Source organism: Sapajus apella, unplaced genomic scaffold (assembly GCF_009761245.1).
Source record: "Sapajus apella isolate SASKATOON/1434 unplaced genomic scaffold, GSC_monkey_1.0 scaffold14, whole genome shotgun sequence".
Classification (NCBI taxonomy): domain Eukaryota; kingdom Metazoa; phylum Chordata; class Mammalia; order Primates; family Cebidae; genus Sapajus; species Sapajus apella.
The window spans coordinates 16,418,444-16,443,228 of record NW_022436954.1 but is presented as its reverse complement, the minus strand read 5'-3'; the positions used below and the strand labels follow the sequence as shown (position 1 = coordinate 16,443,228).

At 39.3% G+C, this 24,785-nt stretch overlaps 1 protein-coding gene across 3 annotated transcripts in view; it reads right to left on the bottom strand.

Moving 5' to 3' along the window:
• CKAP5 (cytoskeleton associated protein 5) overlaps positions 1-24,785 on the bottom strand; it is a 110,289-nt gene that overhangs the window by 78,347 nt on the left and 7,157 nt on the right. For 2 of the 3 annotated variants that reach the window (XM_032283405.1, XM_032283407.1), the window contains exons 2-4: positions 6,758-6,831; positions 3,930-4,123; positions 1,845-2,051 (exon numbers count right to left, since the gene is read on the bottom strand). In XM_032283405.1, coding sequence (XP_032139296.1) covers positions 1,845-2,051; positions 3,930-4,123; positions 6,758-6,814 — 458 coding nt within the window. In that variant the 5' untranslated portion in view covers positions 6,815-6,831. Of the gene's footprint in view, positions 1-1,844; positions 2,052-3,929; positions 4,124-6,757; positions 6,832-12,708; positions 12,809-24,785 lie in introns of those variants that run through there. The other variant, XM_032283406.1, reaches the window with a different exon arrangement.

Genomic DNA, 24,785 nt, shown 5'->3' with positions numbered 1-24,785 from the left:
TGCTGGGCATGGTGGCGCGTGCCTGTAATCCCAGCTACTCAGGAGGCTGAGGCAGGAGAATTGCCTGAACCCGGGAGGCGGAGGTTGCGGTGAGCCGAGATGGCGCCATTGCACTCCAGCCTGGGTAACATGAGTGAAACTCCGTCTCAAAAAAAAAAAAATAAAATAAAAAAAATAAAGGCATATAACATTTGCTTCTACTTTACTAAAAAGGCACCTAAATAAAGGTTTGCTTTAGTCCACAAACTACATCTTCAGCCAACATCTCAAAGTATAGATTTCGACAATCTATACTTAAGGATAGCAAGAGAAAACGAGCTGCTTAAATACCCTGAGCAGTTTTCCAACAAAAGGCCAGTACTTTTTTTGGCAGTGCTTTTCCACCAAAGGCCAATTTTTAAAATGTATGTATGTATGTATTTTTTGAGACACAGTCTCACTCTGTTGCCCAGGCTGGAGTGCAGTGGGGCGATCTCAGCTCACTGCAACCTCTGCCTCACAGATTCAAGTGATTCTCCTGCCTCAGCCTCCCTAGTAGCTGGGATTATAGGCGTGCGCCACCACGCCCAGCTAATTTTTGTATTTTTAGTAGAGACGGGGTTTCACCATGTTGGTCAGGCTGCTCTTGAACTCCTGACCTCGTGATCTGCCTGCCTCAGCCTCCCAAAGTGCTGGGATTACAGGTGCGAGCCACCACACCCAGCTATTTATTTATTTTTGAGATGGAGTCTTGCTCTGTCGCCCAGGCTATAGTGCAGTGGTGTGATCTCAGTTCACTGTGACCTCCGCCTCCTGGGTTCAAGTGATTCTCCTGCCTCAGCCTCCTGAGTAGCTGGGATTACAAGCATGTGTGACCATGTCTAGCTGATTTTTTTTATTTTTAGTAGAGATGAGGTTTCACCATGTTGGCCAGTCTGGTCTCGAACTCCCAACCTCATGATCTGCTGGCCTCAGCTTCCCAAAGTGCTGGGATTACAGGTGTGAGCCACTGTGCCTGGCCATATTTATTTATTTTTAAAGAGACAGGGTCTTGCTCTGTCACCCAGGCTGAATTGCAGTCGCGCAATCACAGCTCACTGCAGCCTAGAACTGCTAAGCTCAAGGAATCCTCCCACCTCAGCTTCTTTTTTATAGTGGCAGAGGTCTCACCATCTTGCCAAGGCTGGTCTTGAACTCCTGGCCTCAAGTGATCCTCCCAAAACAGCCTTCCAAAGTACTAGGATTACAGGCATGAGCTGACACCCCCAGCTGAAAAGCCTAATTCTTGATCCGATAACAGGTCAGAAATCTCATCTTCATTAGAAAGGGATTCAGATAAAATAACTACACAACACACTGGAAGGCTAAAATGAGTCAACATGAAGTGCCACACTTGGGGAATGATGTTCCTTTTTCAGGTTACTTTCTTGTTTGTTTTGGCATGTCAAGTCAAATTCTGCAGTTTCCATTTCTGTTTAAACCAGGAATCCAAATTCAATTGAGATATTCTAGTTCAGGGGTCCCTAAACCCTGGGCTGTGGACCAGTATGGTGCCTGTTAGGAACCAGGTGCAGGCAGAGCAGGAGGTGAACAGCTGCCAAGTGAGCATTACCACCGAGCTCTGCCTCCTGCCAGATCAGCAGGGCATTAAGGTTTTCATAGGATTGTGAACCCTACTGAGAACTGCACATGTGAGGGAAGGAGGGAAGGGTGCATGCTCCTTATAAGGTGGAACAATTTCATCTCAAAACCATCCCCCATACAATTCTTCCATGGAAAAATCGTCTTCCACGAAACTGGTCCCTGGTGCCAAAAAGGTTGGGGACTGCTGCTCCAGTTAACAGAGCTAAAACAAAAAGTCTTACCTTAAGGCTTTCCTCAGTGTCTCTATACAGGCCACTATGATCTTGGGGTTCTTATTGTCCAAGCCTTTCAGGAGCTCTTCTTGAACAGCCTCTCCTTTCTCAATCTCTATGTACATAAGACAGATCTCTATGCCCAGCTCCTTGGCTTTGGCTTTTGGTTGGTTGAACACCTTACTTACAACGCCTGACACAACTTCTCCTGTGGTTCTGTAATACATATTATAAAGAACAAAAACCCCACTTTATAGTAAGAACTGGAAAAAGGTCATGGAATGGGGGTATACAAGTACTTTAACAAATGTTGGAAATACAGTGATTGAGTCTTTATTTTTTAAATTTATGTTCAAGAATATTTTAAAAACTTGTGTTAACCATAAAATTTTAAGACATGTCATAGCAGGCACAGTATCAGTTTATAAATGTAAAAATTCAAACAAAAAAGCAAAGATCCCTTGAAATACCACCACCCAGAGAAAACTCCTTTCAACTTTTTGATATCCCTCCTTCCAGACCTTTCTCTAAGTGTGTGTGTATATGGATATACAAATAAACTTTACAAAATTAGGGTTACAAAATGCTTGCTTTTAAATTTTTTATATGAAATTTATATTAATTTATTATATTAAATTCCTTGTGCTGTCACCCAGTTGGAGTACAGTGGTGGGATTTTAGCTCACTGTAACCTCAAACTCCTGGGCTCAAGTGATCTTCCTGCCCCAGCCTCTTGAGTAGCTTGGACTACAGGCACATGCTACTGCATGTGGCCAAAAGCATTTTAAAGTAATTTTAAACACCTTTTAGAAAAAGAGAATTTCTTCACAAAGGGAATAGATATGAACGTTTAATAACAAAAGACTGTTCTTTACTGCTTGATAAGACTTTACAGTAACTTTATTGCTTTGCATCTCTTCTAAATGAAATGAAACCTATACTACTAGGAATTAGAAGAACTGAGTGGGTTGAGATTACATGCAGCATTTATCAAAAAACAGCCTCTGGTATTAGAAGAGAAATTAAAAAGTGATAGTTTTTTAATTTTGAGACAGAGTTTTGCTCTTGTTGACCAGTCTGGAGTGAAATGGCACGATCTTGGCTCACCACAACCTTCGCCTCCCGGGTTCAAGTGATTCTCCTGTCTCAGCCTCCTGAGTAGCGGGAATTATAGGCATGTGCCACCACGCCCGGCTTATTTTGTATTTTTAGTAGAGACAGGGTTTCTCCATGTTGGTCAGGCTGGTCTCGAACTCCTGACCTCAGGTGATCCGCCTGCCTCGGCCTCCCAAAGTGCTGGGATTACAAATATGAGCCACCACGCCCGGCCATAAAAACTGATAGTTTTATTAATGGTAAAGGAAACCCAGTGATGCCGAAATAATGATGTTGAATTAATGATGACCTTTATTGGTATAATCTTTTAAGTAAGTCAAGTATATATTTCTTGTGCAATTAAGTCAAGTGTTTCAACTGTTTTTTGTATGGAGGGTTCCTTTCAATGACACAGAAAATCAGGTCTATGAGGTATGGGAGAGTAGAATGACTAGAAATCTGTCATTCACAGATCAAGTTAAATAGGCCAGGAGTCACTGAGGTTTAGTCAGCATTACCTCCCCTAAGAAATAAAAATGCCCTAATGAATACAGGGAGAAAAACGTGATTCAAAGATCACCTACCTAAGAACGCTTGTAAAAAATTTAGTTTTTTATAATGCCCAAATGTCTTCAATGAAATTCTGGTAATTCCTTTGCTGACGATCTCTCAGTTTCTTTTTGAAGTTACTAAAGACTCTTTCTTTAGTTAAGAATAACTCCCATACAAAAAGCTTAAAGAGAAAACCACTTGCTCATCAAACCTTAAGGTAAACCCTCAATATTTTATTTCTATCTTACTCCTCTACAGATCTCTTATACCGTTTAGATTTCTGAGAATAAAGACTGAATGAAAAACAAGTATCAAAGAACTATGAAAGAAGACAATTCATCTATGCTAAAACTGCTGGTAACTAAGGATAGTGGTTTACAAACATACATAATCTATGTAACACCAAACAGGGGTTTTTATCAGTAAAGTTGGAAAGATAGTACTTACTTTCCTGCTACATGGGCATTTTCAACATAAACAAGTGCAGCTTCTAATCCTTTCAACTGAACCACTGCATTGGAATCAGTGACAAATTTTTTGATCAATCCTAAAAATTTGGACCATTCTGGGCTCTTTTCATCCTTTATTTTCTGGAAGATCTTCAGGGCCTCTTCATACCCACTTAACCTTGCTTTCCACAGCTAAAAGAAAAGTAGTATTTTGAAACAAAACAGAATTTAATGATATTATCATCTACTGCTAATTTTGGGGGGGAGGGTGTGACAGTAAAAATGAATACCCTATGTCAGGCAATTTGAACAAAGGGCCTCAAGACTTAGAAACGAAAAAAGGGTTTAGGAAATTGGCAGTTTTCAAAAAAGATTAGCTAATAAACTTCTTACAAGTATTTAGGGTTTATGATACTCTCCCAAGGCCACCTAAAATTCATAATAGGCCATTACAAATGACTCTCACATTGTATCTAAGAATTAGTTATTATTTCTTTAGAATATGATATTAAAGATGTGACAACTCAAACATGAGAAATCACCCTGATGAAACTGCCCTATCTCCAAGGTACATGCTGTTTTTTGGTTCTATTTTTGTATAATCATTAGGCAGCTTTATACTATACTGTATATTAATTTCAGCTAGTAGATTTCAGACATTTTTACTAAGGTATTCTTTCTTCATTAATTTATTCAACAGGTGTTTAGTAAATAAAAATCAATTCCGCTCTGGCCCTTGTGGAGCTTATACTCCAGTAGGAGGGACATTAAGCAATCATACAAATATGTTTAAAATTAAGAAACCATTAAATGCTACGAAGAAGAAGAAACTTGGTGCTATGAAAGCGTATATTATAAAAGGCTTAGTCTGTCTTAGCGTTAAGAAAAATTTTCCTGAGAAACTGGTAATTGAGCTGAGCCCTAAAAGATAATTAGGAAAGAGTGGCAAAGGGGAAGGAAGAACATTCCAGAAGGAACAGTATACTCTAAGGCCCTATGGCAGCAAGGAATATGGTATTTCCCACTCCTATAAAGAAAGAGAAAGGGAGCATGGTACAAAATGAGCTGGAGAGGACTGGAAAAGGCCAGACCATGCAGAACTATGAAGGCCAAATAAAGATTCCACTCATTATTCTAAGAGCAATGGGAAAGCAATGAAATGATGTAGGGGCAGTTAAATGAGATGCTAGTTTATGGGATGATCAAATTTGTATTTACTGTGTTAGGCATTAGGCATTAGTAAAGAATTAGATGTTTGTCCTCAACACTATTAGATTACAGAGACAGAAGGATTGACATATGATTGAAAAACAAATAATTTACATGTTATTTGTTTAAATGAAAATGTAATTTGGGGCAGGTGTTATGATCACAGAAAAAACTGCTCCTTCTAAGGAAAGAATGCTTCCTACCCACTATAAGATGCTTTCATTAGGAAGAAGGCATTACCTATTCTGCAACAATTAGAGTGAAGTATAACCTAAATTAACATCATAGTTGTACATTTACTAACCAATTTAAACAAGGTTTATTTATTTTTTTAATTGGGCAACATCTCATTCTATAAAGCAGAATGAGTGTTCCCTAAACCAGATTTAACATCTCTATTCTTTAAGTTTCAAAAACACATAAGTGCTCAAAAAATGGAAAAAAAAAAAAAAAAAAAAAAGTACCAAAAAAAAGTACCACATAAGATTGAAAAACTCTTAGCACATATTAACCAATCAAAAATTGGAAAATCTTTAACAGATTTATTTATTTTGTCTGCTCCTTTCAGTGAGAAAATACATTATCTACCAAGAAAAGCATTATACATAGTTACGATTCTGAATAAATTCCAAAATTCTCCCCAAAATTTGTTTTGTTGCAATTCAATGTACTACATACCAACAATTTCTATGCTAATTAGAATAAAAACCAATTATTTGAAGAGCTACATGTTGATTTTTGAAATGGTATTCAGCCTTGGCTAATTAATTCTATTAATTAGAAGGTGCGGTTCTGTGGAGCACATAGGGACCATGGTTCCAAATTTCTACTCTACATAGGTAGAATTGTATGTATACAACTGTGTAGGTTAGTATATTTTATTCAGTATTTTTAGTAATTAACAACCATAAATCTTGAATACTCAGATTCAAAACAAACTTTAAAAGAACTGTGAAGAATATACAGTGGTTAACCTGAGGATTTTCAGTAGAATAAATTTACAAGAAGAAATGGAATTCTAAAATCTACCAAATGGTAGCTATTTGCAGTTTTCAAAATGATTAAAAATGAAAGAAACTAGAGATATAGTTAGGGAAAAAAATAAGATAATCTGAAAGGATACCCACAAAATAATGACATGATATGATAAATTGTCTCGCTAGCTTAAACTAGAAAAGAAAGATTGGTAGATTCTGAGGGTAGATATTGGAATCCAGATTATATAGATCAAAGAACCTAAAAAATGCTGGAGTTCTAAGGCCACATTCAGAACACATCTCCAAAGAAGAGTCTCTAATAAAATATTAATAGGCACTTAGGTACCAGAAGTATATTGTACTGTATACAGGAGATGACAAAACTAGTCAGTTACTAACTTTTTACAGATACCACTTACTTTTCACTAATATATTTTCTTTGAATTATTTCCAGAGACAAAAAAATTTTTAGTTGAGCTAGAGAAACCTATTTTTAATGAGAAAAAGTAACATATATCTAACAAGGCATCAGTATTTTTGAAACTGCCAATGTTTTCACAGGCTTCTAAGTAAGATGACAGTGTAAGTGCTGACAAAACAAGCCAATGACACTGAAAATCAAATTCCAGAAGAGTCTTACCTTGTGTTCACATTTCTGATCAACTGGCAGTTTCAACCACTCACTGTCATCTCCCATTGTGCTTCCAGGTTTTCCTTAGAATTAAAAGTAAGAATCTGGTCAGATAAAGGTAGATACTTATTTGCTCTAGCAATCAGGCAGTCTCTTAAGACAAAAATAACTTTTCTTAGATTATTATCTTATTCATGCAACAAGAAGAGTAAAAATCCCATTCTTCGGTCAGATGCCCACTTAATTCAATTAATACAACTTAAAAAAAAAAAAATCACTCAAGACTGCACACAGTGGGTCACGCCTGTAATCCCAGCACTCTGGGAGGCTGAGGTGGGCAGATCACCTGAGGTCAGGAGTTCAAGACCAGTCTGGTCAACATGGTGAAACCCCTCTCTACTAAAAATACAAAAATTAGCTGGGCATTGTGGCGCATGCCTGTAGTCCCAGCTACTCGGGAGGCTGAGGCAGGAGAATTGCTCGAACCTAGGAGGTGAAAGTTGCAGTGAGCCGAGATCATGCCACTACACTCCCACTTGGGCAACCGAGTGAGACTCCATCTAAAAAAAATAAATAAATTGCACTGGTACAGTGGCAAAAGAAAAAGAAAATAAATGAATAAATAAACAAAGTCCCTCAAAAAATCTAAATCTAAATATAAATATAAAAATATTCCAGCCTAGGCAACATGGTGAAACCCGTCTATACTAGAAATACAAAAATTAGCCAGGCATGTAGTGTGTGCCTGTAGTCTAAGCTATCCAGGAAGCTGAGGTGGGAGAACTGCTTTAGCCCAAGAGACAGAGGTTGCAGTGAGCTGTGATCATGCCACTACACTCCAGCATGGGCAACAGAGCAAGACCCTGTCTCAGAAAAATCCAAAAATCTGTTTTTAAAAAAATGATGCTTATATTTTCCCAAATGGAACTTCTTAGATATAAAACAAAGCTAGAATAAAGCTGAATTGCTGAGCTATTTGGCCTTTTAAAAAGCCAAGAAAAAAGTTTTGGAGAAAGTCATACTTCCACCTAGAATTACTTATAGAAAATAATATGGAAAAATGTTGATCCTGCCAAGCTCCCTATCCAATTCTAGCAAACATGACCAATCAATGTGTACATAAATGAGTACAAAATTAAATCCCTGAATGAACTTTTATACATATTCTTTATGTAAACCATTTTTTTTTTTTTTTTTTTTTGAGACAGATTCTCACTCTGTCACACAGACAGGAGTGCAATAGCGCTATCTCGGCTCACTGCAACCTCCGCCTCCTGGGTTCAAGCGATTCTCCTGCCTCAGCCTCCTGAGTAGCTGAGACTACAGGCGTGTGCCACCATGCCCGGCTAAATTTTTGTATTTTTCATAGAGATGGGGTTTCACTATGCTGGCCAGGCTGCTCTTGAACTCCTGACCTCTTAATCTGCCTGCCTCAGCCTCCCAAAGTGCTGGGATTATAGACATGAACCACTGTGCCTGGCCATAAAGCATTTGTTTTTACTGAGGTTTATAGTCAACATCCTTTTAATAACTTTATGTTACCTATCTTTTTTTTTTGAGACAGCGCCTTGCTCTGTCATTCAGGATGAAGTGGAGTGACATAATCTCAGCTCATGCAACCTCTGCCTCCCAGGCTCAAGAGATCCTTCCACCTCTGCCTCCTGAATAGCTAGGAGTTGCTAGGACTGCAGGTGTGCACCACCACGCTCAGCTAATTTTTAAATTTTTTGTAGAGACGAGGTCTTGTTATATTGCCCAGACTGGTCTCAAATGCCTGGGCTCAAGCAATACCACCAATCGTGAGCCAACATACCTATGCTATCTATCTAGACAACACCTTTTTTCCATTATTATAAAAGTAATGTGTGTTAACTGCAGAAAATTTAGTAACTACAGAAAAAAGGTAAGTATTAAAACACAATTTCACTACCACCTAATAAACGTGATGAACACTAAAGTATGTATCCACTTGACTCCTTCCAGTTTTCTTTCAATACACATGTAGTATATAAATTAAATGAAAAAGAGAAGCGTAATCCTCTTAAAACATTTTTCTTACATGATTACAAACATTTTCCCAGATTTGAGAATATGATGTTTAAAGTCTACAGAACACTCCATTTCAAGAATGTACCATAATTACTAACCCTATTACTGGACATTTAAATTGTTTCCAATTTTTTTCTTTTTTGAGACAGGGTCTCACTCTGCCACCCAGGCTGGAGTGCAGTGGTGTGATCCCAGCTCACTGCAACCCTGACCTCCCAGGCTCAAGCAATTCTCCCAACCTGCACCTCCTGGGTTCAAGCAATTCTTTTGCCTCAGCTTCCCAAGTAGCTGGGACTATAGACGTGTCACCATGCTCAACTAATTTTTTTAGTTTTTGCAGATATGGGGGTCACTATGTTGCCCAGGCTGGCCAATTTTTCAATATTATAGTAACACAGACAAGGTCCTGCTAAATTCTCCATCCCTAGTTCTGGCCCGACATAAAATATGTTTTCAATAAATATTTGCTTATTGAATATATAATACTCTGGTAGTATCTATTCTGAATCAAGCACTGTGCAAAGTACTTTTTAAACATGTTAATTCACTTTGTACTAACATCATCTACATGAAATAAAGATATTCTCCTCATTTTACATACTAGGCTTGCAAAGATTAAGTAACCTGCCAAAACAATTAAACTAAGATTCAGAGTCCATGCTTCTTCCTTCACGTCTTATTCCCTCCCATCACAAAGAAGAAAATATCCCAGAGAAAGAATTGTAAAAGCTTATTAGGATATGTGGAAGGAACTTTCATTAAGACTTCTCTTCAATATCCCTAGGATGGCCATGAAACAGCAGCAGTGTAATTTAAAGGAGCCAAGTCTTAATAGAGAATCTCAGGAACTCAAATACAGCAATGATGGGAGACAGAATAGTACAACAGTTTGGAAAACAATATGGCATTATCACATAAGAATGCCCTACCATCCAGCAAACCCATTTCTAGCTATACAGTCCAGAAACTGATGCAAATTACACCAGAAGTCCTATACAGGGATAGTTATAGCAATGTTCTTTGCAATAGTCAAAAACTGGAAACACCTCACATGTTCAACAAACTGTGCTTTTCTTTTTTCTTTTTTTTTTTTTTGAGATGGAGTCTCACTCTGTCACCCAGGCTGGAGTGCAGTGGTGCGATCTCAACTCACTGCAACCTCTGCCTCCCGGGTTCAAGCAATTCTCCTGCCTCAGCCTCCTGAGTAGCTGGGATTACAGGCACGTGCCACCATGCCCAGCTAATTTTTTTGTATTTTTAGTAGGGATGGGGTTTCAACATATTGGCCACGCTGGTCTCAACTCCTGACCTTGTGATCCGCCTGCCTTAGACTCCCAAAATGCTGGGATTATAGGCATGAGCCATAGTGCCCGGCTCAAACTGTGCTTTTCAAACTCAGGACCAGTCTTTCCCCCTTCACCCCCATCAACTGAATACTGGTATCTCTGTAAAATACAATAAAAATTATTAGATCTGTGTATTTTTTTTTTTTTTTTTTTTGAGACGGAGTTTCGCTCTTGTTACCCAGGCTGGAGTGCAATGGCGCGATCTCGGCTCACCGCAACCTCCGCCTCCTGGGTTCAGGCAATTCTCCTGCCTCAGCCTCCTGAGTAGCTGGGATTACAAGCACGCGCCACCATGCCCAGCTAATTTTTGTATTTTTAGTAGAGACGGGGTTTCACCATGTTGACCAGGATGGTCTCGATCTCTTGACCTCGTGATCCACCCGCCTCGGCCTCCCAAAGTGCTGGGATTACAGGCGTGAGCCACCGCGCCCGGCCTAGATCTGCGTATTTTTTAAGTTGAATGCCAAATGGTCCAGCTGCTGTGAATGCTAAATGGTCTAGCTGCTGTGTAAAACCATTTGGAAGTTTCTCAAAAAGTTAGAGTATCATATAGGGATGAACAGACTGATCTTAATTTTATAAACAGCAGAAACCAAGTTTTTGCTAAACAGTAGAGCTTGATGCCTAAAAAGCAAATAAAATTGCCAACAAAGAAAAGCATTAATAAAATTAATTTGAACCATATACAATGTTTGCTATGGTTTATTTGCTCTAGTCCCTACTAAATACACATATTCAGAAATTTCAATTATTCAGGGCTCTCAGGAGATTTTATCCCAGTCTAAAACAAAGGAAAAGGCAAGGAGGCGAGCTAAAATAAATATGTTTTACAGAAATATTATAATCATATACCATTGATCTAAAAATGTCTTCCTAAGAGCTCAAATACCATATAGTCCACACTGTCACTGAAAAGGTTTAGAGGTAATTGTTTATTTTTAGACTGGAGGTTAAGAAATGTTTTCAAGGTTATACATGAAGGTAGAACTTAGAATAAATTCCAAATTGTCTGATTTTTCAGTTTAGTGTTCAAATAAATAACAAATCGCCTATTAAATAGGCATTATATATCCCATCATAAAAGAGATCCCCAAATCTACTCATTTCCTCGCTAACCAACGAGTTAAAAATAAGGGACAGAGAGACTAAGTCATGAGAAATATTAGAGTTGGGCCCAGAACCTACGTCTCCCACTTCTCAGCCTACATCTCTTCCCTACAACCCATGGGCCCAAGTGTGGTGTCTTTTTAGTTTAAATTCCTGTATTTTGACAGTCTATAAGAGTAATTACAGAGCTACTATACAGATTATTTTCTCTTCTACTTAGAAAGAAGCATTGGCAGTACAACTATTTTAGGCAAATTCCCAAGCTCTTGACCTACAAAAGTTCTTCACTATCACAATACAAGAGATCTGGAACTATGATTACCATTCCTGGACTCTCACTTCTGGCTAAGGAGATGCTATTGCAGAAGCATAGAATGGTTCTAACAGAAGTTTGAGAAAAAAATCTGCTTCATCAAAAAGCAACCCCTTTGAATGATTACTGAGTGTCATGACAGAGCCATTAAAAAAAAATTATTTAAAAAACGCATATATATGCCCAGAAATCTACTTAAACCATGTCTAGGAAGGACAACAAGATTAAAGAAATATAACAACTATGTAGCTGTCAAAAAGAATTTAAAATTTTTATTACTTAGCCAAAATCTGACAAAATCCCATCTCTTGAGTAGCAGGTGGCAAAACTGACAAGACTTTCTCTCAAATTAAAAAAACCTCACTGTTTCCAGGTATTTTCCATTAACAAGGATAAGTGTTATCCTCTTGCTAGAGTATTCTGCATTGCCAGGGGGCCAGAAATCTGAACTGTTTTCTAGCAGGTTATCTCAAACTTTGTTGAGTTTGTTTTCTCATTCTTGGGATGGTGGCCTCCCACAAATTCCTTCAAAGAGGGAGAGGGATAAAGAGCTATCTCTTTCACATTGTGCTCTTCCTATCAGCAGGAAAGAAGGTTAACTGGACTCTTCCTAATAGATGATCACTGTCAACATATCCAAAAGGGAGACAGGATACCAACACAGGCCTCTGGACAGACAGAAAGCTAAACCTGGCTGAGAATTAGGGCAACTCGGAGTTACTGCTCGACTGTACCAAGGTGGCTGAAAACCTAATGCTTACTCATCCCAAAGCTACCGAGGTCTTCAAATACCAGGCTAAGGATCCAAGGCCCAGAGCAAGAGATTCAGCTCCACCCATTCAGCTCAAATGGGTTAATACTCTGGTAAAAGCAACCCTCTCCTCACCCCAAGTAAGAACCAGGCTGGGGCAAGCCCAGGTCGTGGGCACTGCTCACCCCCTGCATACCCAAACAAGCACACTAGAGCTGCTGTCACCACCCAGAAGTAGAGCAGATGCCCTGGCTTTAGCTCACTGCAGCCGGCATTGTTTACGCTCTTTCATCGCCTTAGCCTCTGATAGGCCAGCAAAGTCCCCAGTACTGTCCACCAGGACTTCCAGCACGGTCGCGGGATGCTTGCCCCTTGCCCGCAGTTTGACACTTACGCTCCCTGGGAAGGGAGAGGTCAAGGGACCTAAGGTCCGAGCAGGATCGATCAGCAGGAATACCCGGCAGGCTGAGACGGCGGCGGCAGCATTGGTGCTGCGGGCTGCTGGGAAACGCCTCCTCCGAGGGCGGGGCTCAGAGCTCCACTGTCAGAGTGCCCGCCCCACCCTCCAGTCCCCCTTTCTGCACACACTGAAACCTTAAAGGGGCCGCAGTGTATCTTCGCCCAGAGGTTTGCAGGCCTCAGGCGTTGCTTCCAGGTCACAGGCTTTCCAAGGCAAGAGATATATGAAGGACCAACTAGGAAGACTGCTGCAGTTGGGTAGACCTCTTTTTTTGGTGGTGATACACGTAATATTCCAGAAACAAAGGAGATGACCAGTTCTCACTATCACAGTTCTAATCCCTCCTGGAAGGGTGAAAAAAATTAAAGCAGGTAACAGCCAAATCAAGGTAAATACATATTCCTTCATTATATGTAAGCTGCTTACTCCATTAACCTCCCTTGGACTCGAGCAGTTCTTCAAATGTCAACTCAAAGGCCCAGAAAAGATCCTACAATGCTCTACCTCACCCATTCATGGACTTCCTTCTTTACAACACTGGAAGAATCCTGGACAATGATACAAGATAGGTAGGAAAGTAACAGAAGGTAAAATAGAAAAATACAAGCCTGGGCAACAAAGTGAGACCTCATCTCTACAACAAATAAAAAAATTAGCTGGACATGGTGGTGCACACCTGTAGTCCTAGCTACTCGGGAGGCTGAGATGAGAGGATTCCAAGCTAGGACTAGGCTGCAGTGAGCCAGATTGCACCACAGCACTCCACCCTGAACAACCGAACGAGACCCTAAGCCCATAAAAGAAAAAACAACTTCCCCTTCGTGTGTGTAAACTGTGATCTTTCAAAAATGGACTTATAAGTCAATGTAAACAAATATATAAGCATGCCAAAACAATTGTAATGTGCAATCATAATTTAATACGAAGGCTTCTTAAGAAAATTGTAGTAGAAACAACAATATTTCAAGGAGTTGTCTTAGGGTCTGAGATCTCCAAAGGTTGGCAACTAGTTTTTTATTTTCTTTTTTCGTAGGAGGAGTTTGTCCTGAATCCTAGTTTACAAGGTTTGACTGCATTTTATGTCTCTCATCATACCAACAGGAAAGATATGTGCTTTTTAAAGTCTGTATTACTCCATCTAATTTAGATGAATCAATACACCTCCTTAAATCCGTAGGCCATCATTAGATCAGTATGGAAATCAATGTAATAAGGTTAAAAACCATTTGTAAGTAAACCAATGTCTCCTATCCCGAACAAGAGTTCAAGCAGAAATTTAAGAATCCAAAGGATAGGAATGAAGAGTCCTCCACCAGGGAGCAGACTCAGGTTACTCTTATTCTGAAGGTTTTAGAGAACCCTAAGCTAAAGTTGCCAAGTATAGTTTTCTTACTGGGGGGGAGGGGGTGGGAAACGGAGACTGTTTGCAGATCAGGCTTTTCATCAGATTGTGAATGCTCCAAGGGCAAGGGCTGGAATGTATCTTAATTATCTTTTTCTCCCAGTGTGTGATACAATATAAGTACCCAACAAATATTTATCACAAGAGGTATGACCCATACTTTCTGTTATACAGCAGTCTACTGACACAGGACTTCAGTTAACTGCGGTAAACATAGCACAGTGAGTGTATGTGTGCACGCACACACAAACGGATAATACCCTGTGCTGTGCTTATTAGTAAATTAAACATTTTAAATATTAGAGACAAAGATCTATTAACAGTCACCAAAAAAAAAAAAAGCCAAATACTGTATGATCCCACTTTTATAAGGCATGCAGTCAAATTCATAAATTCATAGAACCAGAAAGTAGAATGGTAGTAACCAAAGACAGGGTGAGGGGGCGTGGCTCAGGAGGGGGATAAGAGAAATATTTAGATAAGAGTTTCAGACTAGCAAGATGAGAAAGTTCTGGAGATCTGTTTTATAACAATGTGAATATACTTAACACTATTAAAGAGTAGACTTAAAAATGTTGAAGATGGCAAATTTTATACTATTGTTTTTTGCCACACAGAAAAAAATGAGACATTAATCTATACAAAAATTCCTTTCAGATATTTAAAGAAAACAAAAAATATAGAAGACAGAAGTAAATATATACAGTAAAAATATACAGACCCTTGAACAACATGAATTTGAACTGCACAGGTTGACTTGCATGTGAATTTTCTTCTGCCCTTGTCACCCCTAAGACAGCAAGACCAACCCCGACTCTTCCTCAGCCTATTCAACATGAAGATGACAAGTGTGAAGACCTTTATGATGATCTACTTCCATTTAATAAATAGTAAATATATTTTCTATTTATTGGGCCACAAAATGAGACCTGTCTCTAAAAAAGAAATAAAAAATTAGCTGCGCATGGTGGTGCATGCCTGTTAGTCCCAGCTACTCGGGAGGCTGAGGTAGAAGGATCAACTGAGCCCAGGACTAGTGAGCCAAGAGTGCACCACAGCACTCCACCCTGAATGATGGAGCGACAAAAAATACTTTTTCCTTTTTCTGATTTTCTTATTTTTTCATTTTTCTGATTCTCTTAACGTTTGCTTTTCTCTAGTTTACTTTACTACAAGAATATAATATTTAATACATATAACCTACAAAATATGTGTTAAACAACGGTGTTATCAATAAGGCTTCTGGTCAACAGAAAGCTACTAGTAAAGTTTTGGGGAAGTCCAAAGTTATATGTGAAGCTTCAACTGCACAAGGGGATCCCTAACCTCAGCATTGCTCAAGGGTCAAATGTGCCAATGTGGAAGAAATCCATTAACTTTTAGGAAGAAATTTGCAAGACAGTATACGAAGTTTAATTCCTTTTTTGTTTATATATATATATATATATTATGCCTCACATTTACATATGCATTTGTGTAGGCTGATAATGACCCTCAAAGAGATCAGGTTGTAATCCCTGGAACCTGTAAATGTTACTTTATATGGAAAAACAGTCTTTGCAGATGTGATTAAATTAAGAATCCTGAGATGGGGAGATTACCCCGGATTATCTGGGTGGGTCCTAAAGGCAATCACATACATCCTTATGCATGAGACAGAGGGAGATTTGACACCATGGAGAAAGTGATATGAAGAGGGATCAGAGAAAGATTAGAACAGGGTAGAGTAAGATGGCCACAGGCCTAGGAATGCCAGCAGCCATCAGAAGCTGGAAGAGGCAAGGAATGGATTCTTTCCTAAGGCCTCTGGAGGGAGTGTGGCCCTGATGACTGACATCTTGATGTAGGTCCATAAGACTCATTTCGAATTTCTGGCCTCCAGACTGTGAGAGAATAAATCCCATTGTTTTAAGCCACCAAGTTTGTGGTCATTTTGTTACAGCAGCCATAGGAAACTAGGACAACATTGTACATGTTTGAATACACATAAACATTTTCTGGAAGGATCTGTAGAGAATTGTTAACCATGTCTACTTCTGAGAACTGTGTCTAGGGGTTAAGCAAAAAAAATTTTAAAAAAACAAAAACTTTTACTTTTTACTTGAATACCCATCCATGCCTTCTGATTTTTAATAATGAGCTTCAGTGTCTTTTATAATAATGTTTTTATTTGTATTTTATATTAATTTTTTCATTTACTTTTTCTTTATTTAGCTCTCACTTAAATTATAAATAATGCTTTTAAAAGCTTTAAAACTAAAATTCCCACTTAGAGCCTTGAAGATGGATCATCTGTCCATACTCATCCCATAGGCTACACTTCACTTTCCCTCTTAACATTTTTTGTGTGCACGATATCTCCTTCGAAAGAAGGAACGGAGTCTTATTCATTATCCCAGCAATGAGCATAGTACTTTGTACTCTAGTGTAAAATTTCTAAAATGGCACCATTTCATCAAGTCACAGAAGTCTTTTTGTTTTTTGAGACAGGGTCTTGCTCACTGCCCAGGCTGGAGAATGGTGGTGCAATCACCGTTCACGCTAGCCTCAACCTCCCAGGCTCAAGTGAGCCTCCTGCCTCAGCCTCCTGAGTAGCTAGGACTACTGGCGCATGCGCCACCACATCTGTCTAATTTTTTTAATTTTTGTAGAGACAGGGTCTCATTATGTGGTCCAAGCTGGTCTCGAACTCTCAGACTCAAGCAATCCTCCTGCCTTGGCCTCCCAAAGTGTTGATATTATAGGCATGAGCCACCCCACCTAGCAAAAAGTCTTAAATATACAATAAATGTATCTTTTTGTGTGTGTGTTTTTTTTTTTTTGAGACAGGGTCTTGCTTTGTTACTGAGGCTGGAGTGCAGTGGCATGAACACGGCTCACTGCAGCTTTGACCTCCTGGGTTCTGGCAATCCTCCTGCCTCAGTGTCTCATGTGGCTGGGACAACAGGTGTGCCCCACCATGCCCAGCTAACTTTTTTACTTTGTGTAAAGATGGGGGTCTCACCATCTTGCCCAGGCTGGTTTTGAACTCCTGGACTCAAGTGAACTACCTGCCTCCGCCTCCCAAAGGGCTGGGATTACAGGCGTAAGCCGCTGAACCTCGTCTCATAAAGAAAATCTTGTAGAATATGTATTTCAAATGTGTTGAGAAAACAAGATATATGTAATATAATTCTGAAGTAAATCCTTTTTCAAAGTGAAAAAAATCACTCAGTAAAACTATTTTGAAATTTTCTAAAATTTTTGCCACTGTTTTCCTAGTTAGTTACTTTTTTATTATAGGAGCCACTAAAAGAGAGGAATTTCATTTTTAGGATCTTTCACTTTGGCAAAGCCATGGCAGTACAACAGTTGCTTGAAGTAAATCTTACCATAGAAAGCTCTACTTGAGATTAAATTTAGTGTAAACCTGGAGTCATGCTGAGCTCTGAAGGTAGACAGAGTTGCAAACCTTGCTCTGCCACAAACTAGCAGATTCTCAGTTTTATTCAACTATTTTTCACAGACTTCTTGAGCACATATTATGTGCTAGGCACTGTCCTAAGCACTTCATATGTATTTACTCATTTAATCCTTAAAACTCCAAGTTGATATTATTATCCCTGTTTAATAATAAGGCAACTGAGGCACAGAGAGTAACTTGCCTAACATGACTCAACTAATTATTGCTGTAAAAATTATATGAGATTTTGCCTTGTACATGTTAAGAATTCCCTCCTTAGTCAGGCCACTGTAGTGGCATGCACCTGTAGTCTCAGCTACTCAAGAGGCTGAGGTGGGCGGACTGCTTGAACCCAGGAGGTCAAAGCTACAGTAAGCCATGATTGAGCCACTGCACTCCAGCCTGGGTGACAAAGCAAGAGCATATCTCAAAAAAAAAAAAAAAAAAAAAAAAAAATTCCCCACAAATATTCATATTATTCTCCTGCCCCAAAAGTACAATTGTGCTTTTCAGATAATGTGAGGCTATTCGGTGTTAGATGCTCATCTAGATGCCGAGTATAGGTTGTGGACAACAATAGCCCTGGGGTGAAGTACAATGAGATAGTGTGATAGAGCAATCTAATCTAGAATGGGATAGGGGGGATTCAGGGAAGGTCTCCCTATGAAAGTGATACTCAGGCTGAAAACTAAAGGAAATTAATAGGGATTAGGCAAGCAAAGGCAAAAACAGAGAATGTTTCAGGCATGTGTGTGGACCTCTGAAAGACATAGGCAAGAGTAAAGAACAAAAATATAACCCATGTGGCCAGACAAGAGAAAGGCTGACTGGAAAGGTTAAAATCAAACAAATCCAATGACTTTATGCAAGTAAGTACTAGTATTAACAGATTTCATGGCAAATACCAAGCACTCAGTAAACCACAGCTATCATTACTATATTATTATTATTGTTGTTATTATTTCCAATGGAGTTTCGCTCGTTACCCAGGCTGGAGTGCAGTGGTGTGATCTCGGCTCACTGCAACCTCCACCTCCTGGATTCAAGTGATTCTCCTGCCTCAGCCTCCTTAGAAGCTGGGTTACAGGCACCTGCCACCATGCCTGGCTAATTTTTGTATTATTCTGTATTATTAGTAGAGAGAAGGTTTCACCATGTTGGCCAGGCTGGTCTCAAAAGCCTGACCTCAGGCGATACGCCCACCTTGGCCTTTTACTATATTATTACAATCATCATCCCAGTGTCATTCAGAGACGTTAGTTGACTTCAGACGTAAGTCCTTTGGTGTAACAGCAGCCTAAATTGGCCTGTAATCCCAGCACTCTGGGAGGCCAAGGCCAGTGGATCACTTGAGGTCAGGAGATTGAAACCAGCCTGGCCAACATGGCAAAACCCTATCTACTAAAATTACAAAAATTAGCCAGGCATGGTGGTACACACCTGTACTCCCAGCTACTGAGGAGGCTGAGGCAAGAGAATCACTTGAACCTGGGAGGCGGAGGTTGCAGAGACTGCACCACTGCACACCAGCCTGGGCACAAGAGCAAAACTCCGTCTCCAAAAAAAAAAAAGCTTAAGAGTCAGGTTAGAGCCCTTAGGACCAAGTCCTCTCAGGTCTAAAACAAACTGCTTCTCTGGGTGTACAAGCAATCTATTCCTTTTTATCCTATGGAAAGCAGATTCATTATTAAACAAATTATGTTATTTGGTGATATTTAAGGGGACTATCCATAGGTTTCAAGGAATCTTCCATATTAAACATTGCTCAAAATTTGTAGGCAGTCCTCTAAAGTGTAAAGATATTTTTATTTACTGCATAGAGATTTTTCTTTTCTTTTTCAGACAGGGTCTCACTCTGTCGCCCAGGCTGGAGTCCAGTGGCACAAACACAGCTCACTGCTGCCTTGACCTCCCAGGCCCAAGCAATCCTCCCACCTCTGCCTCCTAATAGCTGGATCACAGGCATGCACCATCACTCCCTGCTAATTTTTTTTTATTTTCCTAGAGATGAGGTCTCTCTGTGTTGCTCAGGCTGGCTTTATGTTTTATAGCTTTCTTTTCTCAACCTCGTGATCAAGCTAACACTTCTAGTTATCTTGAAGCAGTGCCTTCCTTGTAATTTAGCAATTGATTTAAGAAATTGTGCATAAAAGATTGAATAGAATCTGTCTGACAGAGGTCAATAAAATCTGTGATTACTGTCAACTAACAAAAATTTTAAAAAAGTATAAATGAATAATCATGCACCATTATCCTTTAAAGTACATACATCTATTACCTAGCTGTTTTGGTTCAGAGGGCCTAGAAACACTGACACACCACTAGCAAGGAGCAGACGGCAGAGTACCCAGATCTAGGTTTCTATCAAGTAAAAGGAACCAGAACTCTTTGGAGAAATGTCTAATTCTAGGGTTGGGGCAGAGAAAATAAAAGATGAGCCTGGAGCATCTTAAAGTACCAGAGAATAAAAAAGTGCTCAGAAAGAAAAAAAACATTAAAAAGATAGAGGCATGTCAAAGGGACACTGGAGCCATCCAGAAAGAGCTCCCAACAGTCAAAGCTGGAATTATTCGAGGGAAAAAAAATAGATTACTAGATTACAAAATCTCAAAGTACAGAATTAATATACATAAGTCAATACACACTCACACATACACAGTAGTCCATAAGATATAAATAGTTGAATAAAGAAATCAATGGGCGGGAAGAGACAAATCTTCCTTACAAAATTCCAAATATATGTAGATACCCTTACCTCCAGGAAGTGGAATTTAAGCTCTTCACTCACTTTGGGGGTATGCTAGACCTGGCTACTCATTTTCAGAAGAACAGCTAAAGGAAGGGAAAAACACTAACTTCAATACTTAACCTAGCAAACACTAACTTAACCAAGTGATCAAGGTTAATATCACTAATGATGTCACATGGATATCACAAAACCCCTGATATGATATGGTATGGTATTCTATGGAATTCTTTCCAAAAACACATTAACTCTTAACTAATCATGAGAAAAACATCAGAGAAAGACAAAGGGAAGGATAGTCTACAGAACAACTGACTAGCACTCCTCAATATTGTCAAGGTCATGAAAACAAGGAAAGACTGAGAAACTGCCAAAGATCAGAGAAGGCTAATAGAGATGACCACCAAGTGCAATATGTTACACTGAATTGGATCCTGAAACAGAACGGGGACATGAATAGAAAAACTGTTAAAACATAAACAGAATCTGGAATTTGTTTAAAAGTAATGTTCCAGGCTGGCGCAGTGGCTCACGCCTGTAATCCCAGCTACTTAGGAGGCTGAGGCAGAAGAATTGCCTGAACCTGGGAGGTAGAGGTTGCAGTGAGCCGAGATCGCGCCATTGCACTCCAGCCTGGGCAACAAGAGTGAAACTCTATCTCAAAAAAAATTTTTTTAAAGTAATGTTCCAATGTTGGTTTCTTGGTTTTCACAAATGTATCATATAAGATGTTAACAACAGGGTACACTGGGTGAGAGGTATTCAGGAATTCTACATATCATCTTTGCAACTTTTCTGTTGGAATAATCTAAAATTATTACAAAATAAAGTTAATTTTTAAAAAGTTTCCTCTTAAAAAACTACCATTTATTTTCAAAAAAGGTAATGTCATGAAAACCAAAAATTTTAAAAAGTGGGAACACCAGGCCAGGCACAGTGGTTCATTCCTATAATCCTAGCATTTTGGGAGGCTTGCTTGAGATCAGGAGTTCGAGACCAGCCTGGTCAACATAGTGAGACCCCATCTCTTTAAAATAATAATAATAATAAAATGGCCACACTACATACCTACTAGAATGGCTAAAATCCAAAAACCCGATAAAACTAAGTGCTGTCAAGAACATGGAACAATAGGAACTCTCATTCATTGCTGATACTAACACAAAATGGTACAGCCACTTGGAAGACAGTTTGTCGGTGTCTTACAAAACTATACCTAGTCTTACCATATGACCCAGCAATCTGCTTCTGTGTATTTACTTACTTAAATTAAAAATTTATAACAGCTGGGCACAGTGGGTCACACTGTTAATCCCAGCACTTTTGGGAGGCCAAGGTTCAAGATCTTTATGACGTAACAGTGAACTTTAATGTATGCAAACTTTTTTTTTTTTTTTTTTTGAAATTGAGTCTTGCTGTGTCGCTCAGACTTGAGTGCAGTGGCACCATCTTGCTCACTGCAACCACCACCTCCCAGGTTCAAGCAATTCTCTGCCTAAGCCTCCCGAGTAGCTGGGATTATAGGCGCCCGCCACCACGCCCAGCTAATTTTTTTGTATTTTTAGTAGAGATGGGGTTTTACCATCTTGGCTAGGCTGGTCTTGAACTCCTGACCTCGTGATGCACCCGCCTCAGCCTCCCAAAGTGCTGGGATTACACAAGTGAAATGTATGCAAATTTTAAAAAGTCATTTAGGAGACTGGGGGATTGCAGAAAAGAATAAAGACTATGACAAGGGAATCTAACTATATTACAGATGTGTGAAACAACTTCCCCAAAAGGGGTGGAAAAACGGTTCTGACCTAAGTAGCTTTGGTAATGAGTGGAGTCTGAAAGATTAAGGGCAAAAGGAACTGCACAGAAGTATGTACTCTAGTTGATAAAGTTTTTTCCCATGGAGTATGGGTTAGCAATTCTAATACTGCTATCCCTGTGTGTATATCCATATACAATGGAAATGGACAAATAAATAAATGGAGGTGGAAATTAGGTTTTTTACTATGGTAATGGAATTCAAAGATCAGCAAAGAAAGGAGGCTAGAATGATCTATGTGATAATAATGGATCAGAATTGGAGATACTAGTAAGAACTCATATTTCTCACTCCCCCCACCCTACTACTGAAAGTGATCTATGGAACTCATGTTTAACTTAATATAGACAAAGACAGCTACAAAGAGAAATATTTATAGATATGTCTATATACATGGAGTTAGCATACATTCATACATTTCTTTGCTCTAATAGTTGAAAGGGCCTAAAAGAAATGACACCCCAGTAGCAAAGAGAACACTTAGTACCCAGGTCTTGTTTCTAATAGCATTCTCCAATAAAGGAACCAGGCACCTTGGAGAAATGGCTGATTCTAGCACTGGGACAAGAAATACACAAGATGAGCCTGGAACATTTCCAGATAGTAAGGAAGTACTCAAAGATCAATACAAATACACACACACACACACACACACACACACACACACACACACGTACGTGTGTGTTAAAGGAATACAGGAGCCAACTGAAAGAGCTCCCAATGGAGAAAGCTGGAACAACCTGAACAACAAAATAGAGTAATAATGGAATGTAACCTAAAATACAAAATAGATATCCTTGAGTCGATACTATTATCAGTAAATACTTGGCTAAACTAATAAACGGGGAAGGAGAGACAAGAATTCCAAATAAATTATGTAGATACTCTACTTTAACAATCAAGGAACTCCCCATTCCTTAAGTGTGGGCTGCATACAGTGACTTCCTTTAAAAAAATACAGTATGGAAAAGAAGGGGGAAAAAGAGTAAATTCACACCGGAGAAACCTCACAAACACTACTTCAGGTTAGTATGAACAATAAAGGTCAATATTAACAGTCATAAATCATGTTGATAGCATGTACCTTTGATATGAGGTGATGAAAATGGCACTTTACTTCTGCGGTCTTCCTGCCCAAAACCTGTAACTCTAGTCTAATAATGAGAAAAACATCAGGCAAATTCTAACAGAATGACATCTTACAATGTATTTGACTAGTACCTCTCAAAACAGATTAGAAAATTTTTAAAAATTCAGATCTATAATTTTTCTAGCTTTCTTAGTCAAAGACTTTCTGAACTGGGCTGTTAAGATACTGTTCACATCCAAAGACACAGGAACAAGTCTGGTGCAGTGGCTCACACCAGTAATCCCAGAACTTTGGGAGGCTGGGGCGAGAGGATTGTTTGAAGCCAGGAGTTTGAGACTAGTCTAGACTGTGTCTCCACACACACAAAAAAATTGAGGACTGGGCACAATGGCTCATGCCTATGATCCCAGCACTTTAGCACTTTGGGAGGCCGAGGCAGGCAGATCACTTGAGTCCAGGAGTTCAAGATCATCCTAGGCAACATAATGATATCTTGCTTCCACAAAAAGTAAAAAATTAGCCAGGCATGGTGGCACTCGCCTGCAGTCACAGCCCCTAGAGGATCCCTTGAGCCTGGGAGGTAGAGGTTCCAGTAAACAGAGATCAGGTTACCACACACTCCAGCCTGGGAGACAGAGTGAGACCCCACAAAAAAAAAAAAAAAAAAAAAAAAACAAAACACTGCTGAGGCAACCTTGTCACAATATTTTTAGAATATAAAAATAAAAATAAAAAAATAAAGACACAGAAACACAGCCAACTGGTTAGTCAGATACTGTTTTTATCACTTCATTGTACAGAGAAGATGATGCCAGTTTTGGCCAATTTTGTTCAACAAATATTTTTGACCACCTAGTTTGTTGCAGGCACTGTTGAGCCATTGAGGTAAACTCACAGGGGAAAAAAAATCTATGCTCTGCTTGCATTTCTACAAGAAAAACCTAACAATATATAGACAAACAATTAAAAATTACATAATATATGCTAAGAAGTAAATAAGTAAAAGTGACCAAAAAGGTTCCTCTGAGAGCTAAGAAAAATGTCTCTTTAAGGAGATGACATATTTAAATTGAGACCTGAGGGTGTCAGTAACATAGGCTGGAGGTAGGGGTAGCGTGAAGTGGGAAGTTCCAGAACAGAATGTAAAGGTTGAAAAGAATAAGTGTAATGTGTTGGAGATATATACATCAAGTAGGTAGAGTAACTGCTCTGATAGAAAAGAGCTAAGTAATGTATTCTAAACTCCAGAAGAAAGATAGGAAAATCATTTAAAAACCTTAAAACTCAAGGCCGGGCGCGGTGGCTCAAGCCTGTAATCCCAGCACTTTGGGAGGCCGAGGCAGGTGGATCACGAGGTCAAGAGATCGAGACCATCCTGGTCAACACGGTGAAACCCCGTCTCTACTAAAAATACAAAAAATTAGCTGGACATGGTGGCGCGTGCCTGTAATCCCAGATACTCAGGAGGTTAAGGCAGGAGAATTGCCTGAACCCAGGAGGCGGAGGTTGCGGTGAGCC